Here is a 13,684-nt window from a genome sequence, read left to right on the forward strand (position 1 = left end):
GATGTCACAACTGGATATTTAATCTGCTTTAAACTGGTTTATTTTGGGGTACTTTATGAACAGCAAATGTACATAGATAGCATTTAGCAAAAAACAGGCAAATATGTTAAAAAGGCAGAGACAAGGATTGTGTTACCTTCTAGAGTGACGCATATAAGCCAGTGTTATTCTTTGATGACTGTGAGACATTTAAGTCATTTGAAAAGTATATATTATCATATCAAGGACAGATCGTATTCAATGATTCTAACAAATACTTCAGCAGGAAAATATTATTTTGGGCCTGGCAGAAACCATGTGTTAAAAATGGGTGCCCAAGAGTTTGCAATGTTTTATTTCATTGTATTGGTTTTGTGGCTAACAGTACTTCTCATGGAGTGGTTCCTGCTCTGATATATTGTTAGGTGAGCAAGTCATTGATAATGTCCTCAAGTGTCAGAGTTACCCAGCTGTGTATATGCCTGTTCTTGCTATAGTGTCTCAGTGGTGCATTTCAGTGATTTTAGACTTTGGGCCTAATGGGGCAGGGGACATTCTTTAAATCAGTGCTGGGAACAATGTTGGTGTTGCTAGACTCCAAATCCCATCAGCCATAACCAGCACAACCAACAGTGATGGTTGATGAGAGTTACTTTCCAGTAACATCTGGAGGTTAGCATGTTTCCATCATTTGCCCATTTTGGTGAGCCAGAGTTGGGTAAAAACAACTACACAACTTCTCCAGTGTCCTGATCTGACAATGTCACCTATATCTTGACCATTCTAAAAGGAGCTGCATTTAGAGAGACACTGTAGTGTGGTGGTTAGAGTGTTTGACTGGATCCAGGTGATCTGGGTTCTAAACTGCTGTTGGCCACAAAGCTAAGTGAGTGACTGACCAGTCACTGACCCTCAGCCTAACTTACTACACAGAGTTGATGTGAAGATGGAAAGGAAGAGGAGGGTTATATAAGCTATCTTGAGTTCCTTGAAGGAAAAAAGCTGGGATATAAATAAATAGTAATTAATATTACATTTTTAAACTATCTCACAGTGGTTTTGCATGTAATGGTGATATGATAGAAGCTCTACCAACATTAATTGGTTGCTGGATATCCCCTCAGATGCCTTATTTGACATTATATTTCAGGGGACTTCAACATTTTTGAGTTGCTGGGCACATCTAGAAATTTTAGTGTTGTGGGTGTTCTCACCAAATGGCTCTCATGGAAGTCTTGCTTGTTTATTAAAGGGCTACCATGGTTGGCATGGCCAGCTGCAACGCATTATAATTTACCAAAAGGTGCTCTGGGAAGACTGAAAGAAAAGTAGGTTACCCAGCAACCAAAGTACAAAGCAGAGCTGGGCATCCAAGCTGCAAACAAAACCACTCTTTTGAGCTCAAACAGTATTGTGCTCTAGGGCAGCAATTCACTCAGCAGAATAGCAGCATCCCTATTTTAATATTGAAAAAGTGTTAATAAATAAGATAAAATAGAAATCAGGAGCAGTATGTAGCTGGATAGGTGCCAAGAGAAGTGTCCATGGGAACCATGTTGGAGATCACAGCTTTATTTCTGTTCATGCAAGCCATAGACTAATTTATTACAGACTTCAAATAAACCTGTTAATTTTTAACAATACGTTTTGTTATGTTGCTACTATAACCTATATGGCTACACTTGGCCTTCATCCAACAGCATCAGTACCTGGTTGCCTCAAATACTTAGATGTTTGATGCTGTTTCTAGGAATCTGAAATATTTATGCAGCCTTGCTAATCATATGGAAGGTTACAATGACTGTGACTTAAGTATATTGTTAAACCCTTTTCCTAAGAATTCAGCCTTCTCCAGCTTGGTGCCCTTCACATGTTTTGAAGTATGATTCTCATAAGCCCTGACCAAACCACACCATTGGAGGAGGAAAAATAAGAATTGGTTTTGTATTTGTACTGCAACATAATTTTTTAAAAGAATCCCTGACCATGCTGGTTAGGGCATTCTGGAGTTGAAGCCAAAACATCTGGAGGACTTAAGGCTGGGGAAAGCTTTTTTGGGGAAATATCTCTATATACATGGGAATATGCTTTCCCTCTTAGGTTTAGAATGTTGGTACATGAAGCCCTGAATTTGTGAGATTTATGTTGAATCTGCCAAATTGGCAAGCAAAGTGCCTTTTCTCATCCATCTGGGCAATAATGCTTCATTGGCTCTATTGCATATTAGTTCCAGTAACGTGTGTATGGTAGCAGGCTGAAATCACACGAGCAAGCCAGCAGAAGTTGCCTCTTTGGTTCTTCATACTAGTTAGGAATGTGGTTTGGATAGTTGGTCTTCATTAGTCATTCATATCTGTGGATTCTTGTTAAAGGGAATGAGACTTACTGGAAAACCACCCCCAGTGGCTGTTCAGATTTAAAGCAAATTGTTTCCTTAATCTTTCTTGGAAACTACTCTCAGGATTTCATAACTTTCATTGCAAAATATTCTGCTGATAATGATTGGCTGATACATTTCCCTATCCTACATATTTGCTGTTGGGACAGAAATGCTTTTCTTTATACTTGTAACTAAGAAATAGTGAAGTTGCTTTGGAAGAAAACACATGCCACTAGTCTGAAATTGACAGGCAAAAGCAGAATTCTTCAAGCTGATACTCTTTATATTTTTTTTGGACTACAGCTTCCATAATCCCTGGGCATTGCCCATGCTGGATGGGGCTGATAGAAGCTTTAGTCCAGAAGATCTGGTGGGCACCAGGCTGGAGAAAATTAGGTTCACGTATTAATGTGGCTATCTGTTGAATCTCTTTTAGGAAGGCTTGTTAAGAGGTGTGGGTCTGTTGGGCAAATCATTCTTTTCTGTAACTGTTTTATGGAGGTTAAATATGTGTTTTCATCTAGAAGATTGCAACTGCACAGGCCCTTCCTAGTAGTGTTATCCTCCTGGACAGAATATGTAGACATTACTCATTCATCAAGATGATAATACTGTATTTAGACAGGAAAAAGTTCCATAACCCCCAGCATTCCCTGCCCACCATGACTGGCTGGGAGTTATAGGACTTTTTTCCATCTATATATACATCAGATTGCACCCTAAAATATCCATTTTTACCTGCTCTTTTTCTTGCAGTATCTCTTGCCCTGACAATGTTTTCTGTCTAGCTGGCAGGTTTTTGGGAAGGAATCTACATACTTACCTTAGGCAATGTTTAAGCATATTCCTCTTACATTTAAAAACTGTGGTGTGTTTGTGGCTGAGCCAATACCTGAAATTCAGGTTTCCATGGTTCACCATGGACTGGACAATACTGACTTTTCGCATCTGCATTTGCAGAGAGAGGCTTTTTGAATGGAAAATTGTCAACACAAGCCACTAGCAACTTCCAAGGTCTTTGTTTGCTTGTCATTAATAACTAAACCCAAAGAAGGGAATTGTTTACTTTATCAGCAGCCCTTTTCTACAGACCCATGGGGAACTTCTTTTCCTTTCTTTTCTTTTATAACTTCTTTATATCGTTTATATTTCTTATTTATTTTATAATATTAATTTTAATTTTATATTGTTATTTTTGTATTGTATTGTATTTTATTGTGTTGTAAGCCGCCCCGAGGCTTCGGCAAGGGGCGGCATAGAAATGTTCTAATAATAATAATAATAATAATTATTATTATTATTTAGGTTGCTGAAAATCCCAGAGGGCTATTAATTAAACGTTTTTAGAGTTCTGCTAGTTCAGAGAGAACATTATGCATTGTGTTTTTGTTTGTTGGTTCACTTGCTTTCCTGTGCTGGATGCAAATGTGCTCAGCCATGGAAAAGAGAATACAGGCAGTTCCCAAGTTGTGAACATCCAAGTTACGAACAACCTGTACTTATGAGCAAAATGCCATAAAACTTAGTAAATTTAAAAAGTTATTGTGAAAAATCATTATCACCATAGAGAGAGAGGAAGTGAAAGGGGAGAGAGAGATGACCTCCAAAGCATGATTTCCTGCCCTGCCCCTCTGGAGAGGGAAATCTCTCTGAAAGAGCCTGGTGGATAGATTTGGCAAGGTGGTGGGGGTGAAGCATGATCTCTCTGTCATCACTGCTGCTATATGGTGGGCATAATGATGCACTCTTCCCTTTATAGTGGCCAGCCTGTTTCATTGCTTGGAGTGCCTTGGAATATCAGGAAGCCTTCTGGGCTGGAGTGATGGAAGCAGTAGCCTTGCTGATCTCACTATTCCACAGTGAGATGAAGGTGTCAACAGGAGTTCTTGCTATGGTTGATGTAACAAGTGGTTTGTTTGTTTTTTAAAAAAATTTTCCTAGCAGAACTGCCTTCCACACCCCAACAGCCTCCTTGTGTTCTGGACTATAGCTCCCATCAGCCCATGGCAGCATGACTATTGGTCAGAGATAATGAGGATTGTAGTTCAAAATATCTGTAGGGCTTCAGGTTGGGGAAGGTTGACCTAAAGCACAATTAAAAAGTTGTTCATGTAATGCACATGCCTTTTGTACTGATAAATTATATTTGCTTAGGGACAAGATAGAGATTTTTCCTCGACTTTCACAGCATAGTATACTATGTGAGATCACTTGCTTGAAGACTAAGCCTTTAATTTCATATTTATTAAATCGTTATAATTCCTGTTAGCCGAACCATAGCAAACAACATAAGTTGCAATATAAAATTTTAAAGGTTTAAAATGACAATATGACATAAAAATAAAAACCTAAATAGAGCTAGCAAATCAATGCAAAGATTTAAAGTACGGTAACAAATTTAAAAAATACGTTTTGGTATGAAAATCCCATTAAATGACATGGGATCTATTTGCATGTAAACCCGCTTGGAATCCAACTTTCTAGAAGCAATAGCTAGTAGTTGCTGGGTAAAATACTGTATACCAAGAGATTGGAAGGAAATGCTATGCCTTTGGGCTGGTACTGGGGCAGGGGAGGTCATGAATCTTTATTATATGGGACATGAACCCACTGCAGGGCATAGAATAGTAGAAGTGCAGGCGGCTTCACTGGATGATTTCAGTGTGATGTAGGAAATATTCCTGCATTTTTGAACCTGATGATTTGCTAGTCTCTGGATCTGCTGGGATACTCACAATAATAAGTTTAATAGGCTGCCTTGCTTAATTTATAATGCATAACCACAGCTTTCATGTGTGTGTTCATGATTCACACTGAATGTTTATGTTTATCGTGTTTACATTTAATGTGTTTATTGAATCCAGATTTCCTTTTAAACCAGGTTATTTTTTCAAAGGAAACTCATAAGTTTTGTTCATTTTTTAAAAAATCAGATTTGTATTTTGAAAAATTATGATTTACAATAACATGGTTAAATAAAACGGGTACGATTTTGTTGTTTGGCAAGGAACTTTCGGATGATTGGATCATTGCTTTCAGGATTGCAGTTTCTACCTCCAGTTTCTTTCCCAGATTTAGTTACATTTATGTGCATTTCTAGGATCTATTCTTCATGGAACTTTGTTCTATTACCTTAATGTCTATCCAAATGTATTTTTGACAGAGAGGAGTTTCTACTCTGTGGATTTGAATCTGAACCTTCTGTTCAAAAAGCTTTGCCTTTTGAGGCTGTAGTTACAAGGATACTCCACAAGATGGCAGTTGAATGAAACATAAAGAGGCTACCAATGATGTACTCAGAATACATTTTGGAGGAGTACTTTGTTCAATTCTGAAAGTTAAATGTTGCTTTGAAATATGAACTTGTTTTCTGCCTCATCCCAATGATTGTGGTTAAATCAAAAGCACATTTAAATCTCTGCCACATGGTCAAATTAAAACCCTGTTCCTTGCAAAATAATACTTGAATAGAGTTCATTTAGTTGTCCTCCATGCCATTCTTATTTTCAGAGAGGGATGCCTTGTTCTGCTCCCCTTTTATTGTTCAGCTTCTTTACTTTGCTCATTTGAGAAGTGAATCTGCTCTTTTCATTAAGCTGCCCAGACAGCTTTGGTTATTGAGTGGCATAGAAATAGCATAACATATAATTAGCTTTTATGTTTTGACTTTGTGTTCATCTGAGTCTCCAACATGGTACCCATGAGCACCAGTGAATCCATGGACATTTCTTCAGTGCCCTCCAGGCGCTCTGCCTCTCCTGATTTTAATTTCATTTCTAAGGCATTTTAAACAAATAGTGAGAATATTGGCATGCTGCCATTGTAAAGTGGCATCCTCCAGCAAACAATATATTTCCAAAAATGCCTCCAGGCCACACATCTCTGTTTTCAACAATTTGCTTTTTGTGAAGTATCAGAACAGAAAACTGGGTTCAAAAGAGTGGGTGTGTGCTTTGGAGCTCCCACTTGAGATTTTGGGCAAATTACTTTCCTTTTAACCTCATTGGGAAATAAGTGTGTTGTAACTGCCCTTGCACAACATTGTCATTTTTAATTTATTTCATTTTTATACGGCACAATAGTTAAGGCTCTCTGGGCAGTTAACAAATTAAAAACGCACAAACAACAAAAATTATCATAAAACAATAAAACCACAGCAGTTGCAACTGATTTTTTTTTGAATGGGCAAGCGCCCAAATGGCAGCCATTTTGTGACAGTGCCCGCTGAGCAAAAAATGTAAAGTGACCCTGAATTCTTACAATATTTAGAATAGTCCTGGAACGATTCACAGATTTTCTTCTGAGCTGACGTTCCATTATGTGATTGGTTTTTTTTTCTTTTTTAGTATCACTGATTGGATTCTACTTTGTTAATCTGTAAAGTAGGCATGCAACTAGAAATCAAATTGAAAAATTAATCCAGTTGCTTTTCGAGTAATTAAATTAATGCTTTCAACAAATGTACTGTGATAATTAAACCAGGGAATAAACTTGTTTTTATTGCAGTTTAAAGTCTATTTAATATTTGGGTACAGTTAATTAAATCTGAGATGTTATCCCTGTTTTCAGGTAACATGCCAGGCCTCTTATGAGGCTGTGCAAAATTGAAGGGGGACAAATGAAATGTCTCTGTTTCTTATACAATCTGTTTGATTGGCTATTAGCAACTTCACTGTTGCTAGGTTTGGAGGCTGCTGGGTTAACGAGATACATGATTGTTTGTAGCTGTTTGTCCACATCATGATTGTGCTAGGAACAGATGTGTGGCTCTGTTCAATATATTCTGTGGGATAATCAGATCAGGACCATTGCCTCATCTTGCCTTAGCAGGGGGCAAATTTTTCCGGCCTCCTAGTCATCTTAGGACAAAACAGAGCAGCAAATGCAGGGCCTGTCCCCACCCTGTTGCTACCAGGCAGGGAAGAATTGACTTCAGCATAGCCTGTTGCTTGGGCATTAGATTGTGGTACTTCAGATTTCAGTATAAGTGATGTCTGGCAGCAATATTTATGAAGGCAATATTAGACATTCGTTGCCTGCCCCAGAGAAGTGGGGAAGTTTGCTTTGTTGGGGGGAGTGTCATGGAACTTGCTGAAATGTAGCTGGATTATTTTCTACCTGGCTTTAGGGATCTCATGGGGGTGGGGTGGGCTTTCAGATGGCCATGTGTATTGCTTCAGTGCTGAATCACACAATTAACATTTTTCTTCCTCAGCCTGCTGTTCTGTGCTTTAAAATGACTTCTGCATTCCTGATAAATCAGAACAACAATCCAGTACTGTTTATTTTTAATATTTATGTCCCTTTGAAGGAACACGAGGAGGCTTACATAATTCTCTTCTTCCTTTCAGTCATATCCTCACAACAGCAATCCTGTGAAGTAGGCTAGGGTGTGATTTAGCGACTGGTCCAAAGTCCCTCAGTGGATTTTCTGGCCAAGTGGGGACTAGAACCCAGTTCTCCTTTATCCCTGTCTAGCACTCTGTTACACTGCACTGACAGTTAGTACTCTTCGCCAGCCCTGATTTTAAAAATACATACCTAGAGGATGGACGGTTTTGCAGTATTGCATTTTAAACTCACTTAAATCATAACAACATTATAGTTACAATAAAGCAGAGCTTGCTTCTGCTTTCCTGATGCTTGCATCACTTGCTGCTCTCTGAGTGGTCATATTGCAGAGTGAGGTTTGGTGCAGGGCCCAGGACTTTGGCCCCAAGGTCCAATCCCAGCTGCACCACTGTTCAACCATCAGTCTCAAACCCTGGAAGATGTGAAGGTGAGCCAACCTCTGTTACTGGGTCTGTTGCTTGGAAACTTGGTGGAGGGTTACATAATGAGATTCTGCATTAAAGATGAGAGAGAAGGACAGCTCCTGTGAGAGCCAGTGTGAATAATACTTATTTTCCAAATGGTAAGGGTATAATCATGTTCATATTTAAACAGAAAAATGTACTATTCCCACCATGCACCAACCAACCATGCTGGCTGGGACATGATGGGAGTTGTAGGCCCTTTTTCTGCATCTATACCTGCCTAGAATTGTACTATAAAGAGAACTCCTTCTGTGGCATTCCTGACTATTTCATGGCTTACATTATAAATGGCCTTTGGAAAGTAATCTGCTTTGGTGATGCATTACTCTGCCATGGGTAACAGTTTATTCAAATACATTATGTTTTTAAGGAGGAACTCCGAGAGCTTCGGGAACAACCAGCTGATCCCCAGGCACAGCAGGAAATAATTAACAGCATTGGAGAAGTCTATTTTTCAAATGATTCCTTTGACATTGTTAAATATGAATTAGAGGTAAGAAGATTCTTTGAGTTATAATGACATTGTTCTTCAGGAAAACAGTTGTGGGTCTCAACTTAGTATATTTTTGTCTGCTCTCAGAACAGATGTATGAATAGCTCTGATATAAAAGATGCACCAGTATCATCCCGTTAGTAGTGCTTGTTGGTCCTTTAAATAATTTACTAATTGAGTGTTTGTTATGTCTTTTAATATGAGTTTCTAAACTGGCTTGTATTTTTGGCCTGTATGCAGAAGCTTCCTCCTGTTCTGAGCCTTCAGGAACTGGAAGAGTATAGGGACAAATTAAAGCAACAGCAAGCTGCTGTAAGTAGAAGATGCTTTCACCTTCCTTCATTCCACCCTCTTCAGTGACATCTGTAAAGCTCATTCTTATTTTTCTCAGAAGCAAAAAGTGTTGCTTTAATGTGAACCTTGAGAAAAGTGTTGTTGGTGCAGACTGGCAAATTATAATTGACCTGATGGCACTTGTTCCCTCCTGCTCTAGCCAAACTTTGCTTCTGTCCATCATCAGCTCCACCATCTCCTCTGATTTCTTGTCTTTAGCTGCTATTGTGTGTCCTTCCCTGCTTCCAAGCATCGTGCAGCTTCAAAGAGGAGGGACTTGCAAGTTATATATCTCCCGAATTCTGGGGATATATCACTGTTGAGGAGGTCTGTTTAGAGGGGCTAGCAAAGACTTCTTTCCTGGCACCTGAGAGGGCTTTTGGGGTTGGATGTGCCAGTGATATAAAGCAGCTTCATAGGTTGTCTGTTGAAGCCAACTTATGTACTGCATTTTTAAAATACCTGGTGGCAGAGCTTTTTTCAAGGTTAGACAACCTGAGATAAGCCATGGTGTGCTTTAGGGTTGTTTGAGGCTTGTGGAACCCTCAGACAAGCCCTGCTGCCTAGTTTGCACGATGAGCTGTGATAATCTGGATGATTATCCAGGATGATGCAGAGCTCTGCAGCTAACTTAAGCCATGGGTTGTCATGTTATATGAACCAGGTCTATGTTTCCACAGTGGCCATAGAAGAGAGGAAGTTACTTTCTCTTCAGACAGCATGGAAACAAAGACTGATAGCCTCTTAGTAAACTGGGGTTGTTGCTGGGCTTCTAGCTAATGTATTGGTGGAAGATGGCAAAATGATCTGTTCTCCTCCTCCAACCCATTCACTTGATTACACAGAAATCCACATTGCCTATGGCTTCCTAGTGAGTTGTTAAAAACAAGACTGCCCTATGTGCATTCTGGGGGTAGAGATAGAGCCTTGTCTGCAAAGATACATGCTGTAGTTGAATTGTATGCACAAATTTGCTGAAATTAATGCTTTGAGGTGAAGAATTAAATGTGATTACTTCTGTGTCTCTTAAAGTACAAAATCTGACTGTACAACAATGGAAAGATGGTTATTTTATTCATTGCTGGCTAAGTACCAGATGTAACAGGAGTGCATTTACTAGAACTCAGAAGTAGTGAAAAGAGGAAAACATACTTATTAAAACAAAAACCACAGATTAATTTTATCATGCTAAGAGTCTTTGCTATTTAGAGTGGCATGTTTTTTTTTTCAATGCGGAGTTTTCTCTATAGGTGAATCATTTCATGATTATGTACTAATGACAAGGTAAATGGACTATATAAAGCTTCATTGCCCTATCTCTGTTTTTTAATTTTTACTTAAGTATGCTCTTCAGTTTAGAACAGGGTAGGAGGTTAATTTCAATTCTGCTCTTGATTTCCAGTAAGAGCCTATAATTTTAAATCTCTTTGCTTTTAGCTAAGCATGGCCATCATTATTTGAGTGTTTATCACTTTTGCTGCCAAATATTGTGCCTAATGCTGCCTAATGTTTCATATGGCTCATCAAGAGCTTTTGAAACTTTTAAAAGTACTTGATGCAAACTTTTTCTTTGGAAATAGTATACTTCCCATAACAGTTGTTTCTTGGTCTAAATTTTTTTTCTTTAAGGTATCTAAAAAAGTTGCAGACCTGATACTCGAGAAACAGCCTGCATATGTCAAGGTGAGACAGAAAACCCCCCCCTCTGTTTTCATTATTTAATTACATCAGCCTTATGTGATTTATTAAGTACTAAGTGTACTCTTAGTAAAATTCAGTGTAATAACTTTAATTGGACAGTATTTATTTGTTTAAGTCATTTATAGCTTACATTATAGCCAAGGAATGCTTGGTGCTTAAAACAATAAATTTAATCATGAAAAACAACCTTTTATATTACAACGTAATATAAAACCAGTGACAAAAGCAGGAAAAACAATGTTTGTAACAGAAAGTTAAAAGCACACTCTGAATGCCTTCCTAAATAGGAAGGTTATCAATGAGGAGATGAGCTATATCTTCCTTAAAAAGTAGTTCTTGAACTTATGCGGAGCTGCTAGAAAAGGATACTTTAGTACAGGGATGTTGAATTTAGTTTTGAAGAAACTCCTGGTAGGCAGCACATTGCAGTCATGGGCATGGACCAAACCATAGAATTGCAAGGGACCTCAGCGGTTGTGACAGGAGGCCCTTCATCCTCTCTTTAAATACCTCCAGTGAAGGAGAAGCCTGATGAGATCTTTTGCTGGGGTCAGTTTATGTATTTGCCCAAGTGTATGTACTCCTTAATTCCTTCGATAGAATACAAGCAATACTTTTAGTACATGAAATAAAGCTACAAATTTCTTAATTACAGGTTAAGTGTCATCAATTTATTGTTATTCTTTTTACGTTGCATTTATATCCTGCCTTTTTTTTCCTCTTGCAAAGAACCTAAGGCAGATTCCATAGTCCTCCTCTAGTCCATTTTTATTCTCACAACATCTCTGTGAGGTGGGTTAGGCTGAGAATGAGTGACTGGCCCAAAGTTACTTAACTCCATGACTGAGTGGGGACTAGAACCCAGATCTCCCATGTCCTTAGTCCAGCGCTGTACTTATTTTACCACACTGGTTCTCAACACCACACTGCTATTTAAAATTTACAAGTTGGGGTAGCAAAGCAACAAATATAAGTCATTCACTTCATAATTGTTAAGAGAATGAAAGACCCCATGCCTGTATTGCCTATGAGAAACCCCATTCTAAATACAATGTTTGAATCTGCAGGTGCATATGTGTCCTGCCACATCATCCAGCAAGACTCCAACGCCAATTGTTTGTAGACAAAGGTGTTTGCTTGGTTGAGCTATGAGCTGATTTCCAGGTTGGAAATGAGCTTTCTTATATCTTTGACTCCCTTGTTTCTTATGGAGATGGGAAGGGTTACCTACATTTTCAAGTAAAAGTTCCTTCAGGTTAATTTCAACGCATAGCTATTTTACTGTTGTGTTATATCTTCTGTTTAATTGTTTTGATGTACTTCTGTGTTTTTCTTGTCCTTTATTGATTGTATTACTTTTGGAATATTTACCAAGGAGGCTGTCTTTTCATTCCTGTATACATTCACTCAGTCTAGGCAAGATTCTAGGCAAGAATTTCCCCCACTCATAAATGGTTTAATCATACCACATTGGCCATCAGAGTTGTAGGCAACAGATTCATCCTTTTCAGTACCAAGAGTTAATCTGATTTCCCTTGTCTGTTCTTCAGGCACACCTTAGCAACTGCCAGGTGATTACTCCTCCTTCCATTGCATCTTTCAAATTGGACCATATCAAAGAGAGATGATTAAAGGGCAGAAAAAGCATCTCATAACAAATTACTGCAAGACATTTGTTCGTAGTAGTACCGTTTCAGTCTTTCTCTTGACACTGGATAGGGCTGACCCAAGATAATTTGCTGCCTGAGACAAAGATCTAGGTTGGCATTTCCCATATGTGCACTTTCAGAAGCTGCCTGGATTGGCAGTTGAATCTTACTAGAGATGGAACACCATTCTCCAGCACATCTGAGGGCATCAAGCTAGGTTACAGGGTGCAGGGAAGCCATCACAGAACATGCACAGCTGTCCCCCAGTGACAGGCAATGACCAGGGCACTGCCACCAATGGCCATTCGCACTGTCCAGCATCTGATCTCTTTGGTGGTTTACTCATCCTTCCTAATGGTAAGGCCTTCCATGCCACAGGGTGCAGAGCACAGAGATACTTTCTCTCTACTCCTCCCTATTGCACTTGTCCACCGTCTTAGGCCCATGCAGTATGTCAGCCTTCTCCAACCTGGAGCTTTCCAGACATGTTGAACTGCAACACCATAGGCAGCTGACCTAGGATGATTGGAGTTGCAGTCCTATGCCATATGAAGAGCATCAATTTGAGAAGGATGAAATACAGAGTAGGATTGTTAAAGGGTGACCAGACAGAATATAGATGAGTGACCAGACAGAGAGCAGGTGCCATGCGACAGTGAGAAATGGCACCTGGAACATCTTTTATATAATTTCCAGAGGGTGTTTGCATTAGCCTGATACAGCAAAAACAGTGGAGAGTCTTGTTCTTGGCACATTAAAGGATTAACAAATTTATTTTGGTATAAACTTTTGTGAACACTGTCTACTGCATCACATCAGGTGCATCTCAAATTATCAGATTTATGTACACATGCTGGTGTTGCACGTGTGTGTGAAGATGTCAACTGCTTTATTAGAGAGAACTGAGATGCAGAAAATATAATCACTTAAGGATGCCATACATAACACAAATACTGTTATAATGGTGAGGCAGCATGTCATGTGATTTAAAAAATAAACCCTCTTTGTTAGCACTTCATGTATCTTCTCAAGTCAACTGTATTTCCAAAAGCTGATACCAGAATAAATTTGTTAGTTTCTAAGGCGTCAGAAGATTCTATTACTTCTTTGCTCTAGCGATGAAGCCAAATGAGGCTGATTTTCCTTTGCATCTAGTTGCCCTTACATATCTGCCTCTTTATGCCTGTACTCCAGCCTGCCATACATTGCATTAATAGAATCATTTTCTTTGCCACCTTTTGATACTAATGTTTCCAAGTGCAACCACATTTAAGGGCCCCCTGAGAAAAAGGCAACATTTACTGTTAAAGCAGAAGACAATAGCTTGCCTGGA

At 39.0% G+C, this 13,684-nt stretch overlaps 1 protein-coding gene across 6 annotated transcripts in view; it reads left to right on the forward strand.

The window, feature by feature from the left end:
* VPS50 (VPS50 subunit of EARP/GARPII complex) overlaps positions 1 to 13,684 on the forward strand; it is a 100,461-nt gene that overhangs the window by 4,520 nt on the left and 82,257 nt on the right. For all 6 annotated transcript variants that reach the window (XR_006414203.1, XR_006414204.1, XM_044424870.1 and 3 more), the window contains exons 3-5: positions 8,546 to 8,668; positions 8,909 to 8,980; positions 10,631 to 10,684. Coding sequence is in view for 4 of the 6 variants with exons in the window: in XM_044424870.1 (XP_044280805.1) it covers positions 8,546 to 8,668; positions 8,909 to 8,980; positions 10,631 to 10,684 (249 nt within the window). In the remaining 2 variants the exon portion in view is untranslated. The remainder of the gene's footprint in view (positions 1 to 8,545; positions 8,669 to 8,908; positions 8,981 to 10,630; positions 10,685 to 13,684) is intronic.

The sequence above is a fragment of the Varanus komodoensis genome, unplaced genomic scaffold (genome assembly GCF_004798865.1).
Source record: "Varanus komodoensis strain SLA01 unplaced genomic scaffold, ASM479886v1 scaffold15, whole genome shotgun sequence".
Taxonomy (NCBI): Eukaryota; Metazoa; Chordata; class Lepidosauria; order Squamata; family Varanidae; genus Varanus; species Varanus komodoensis.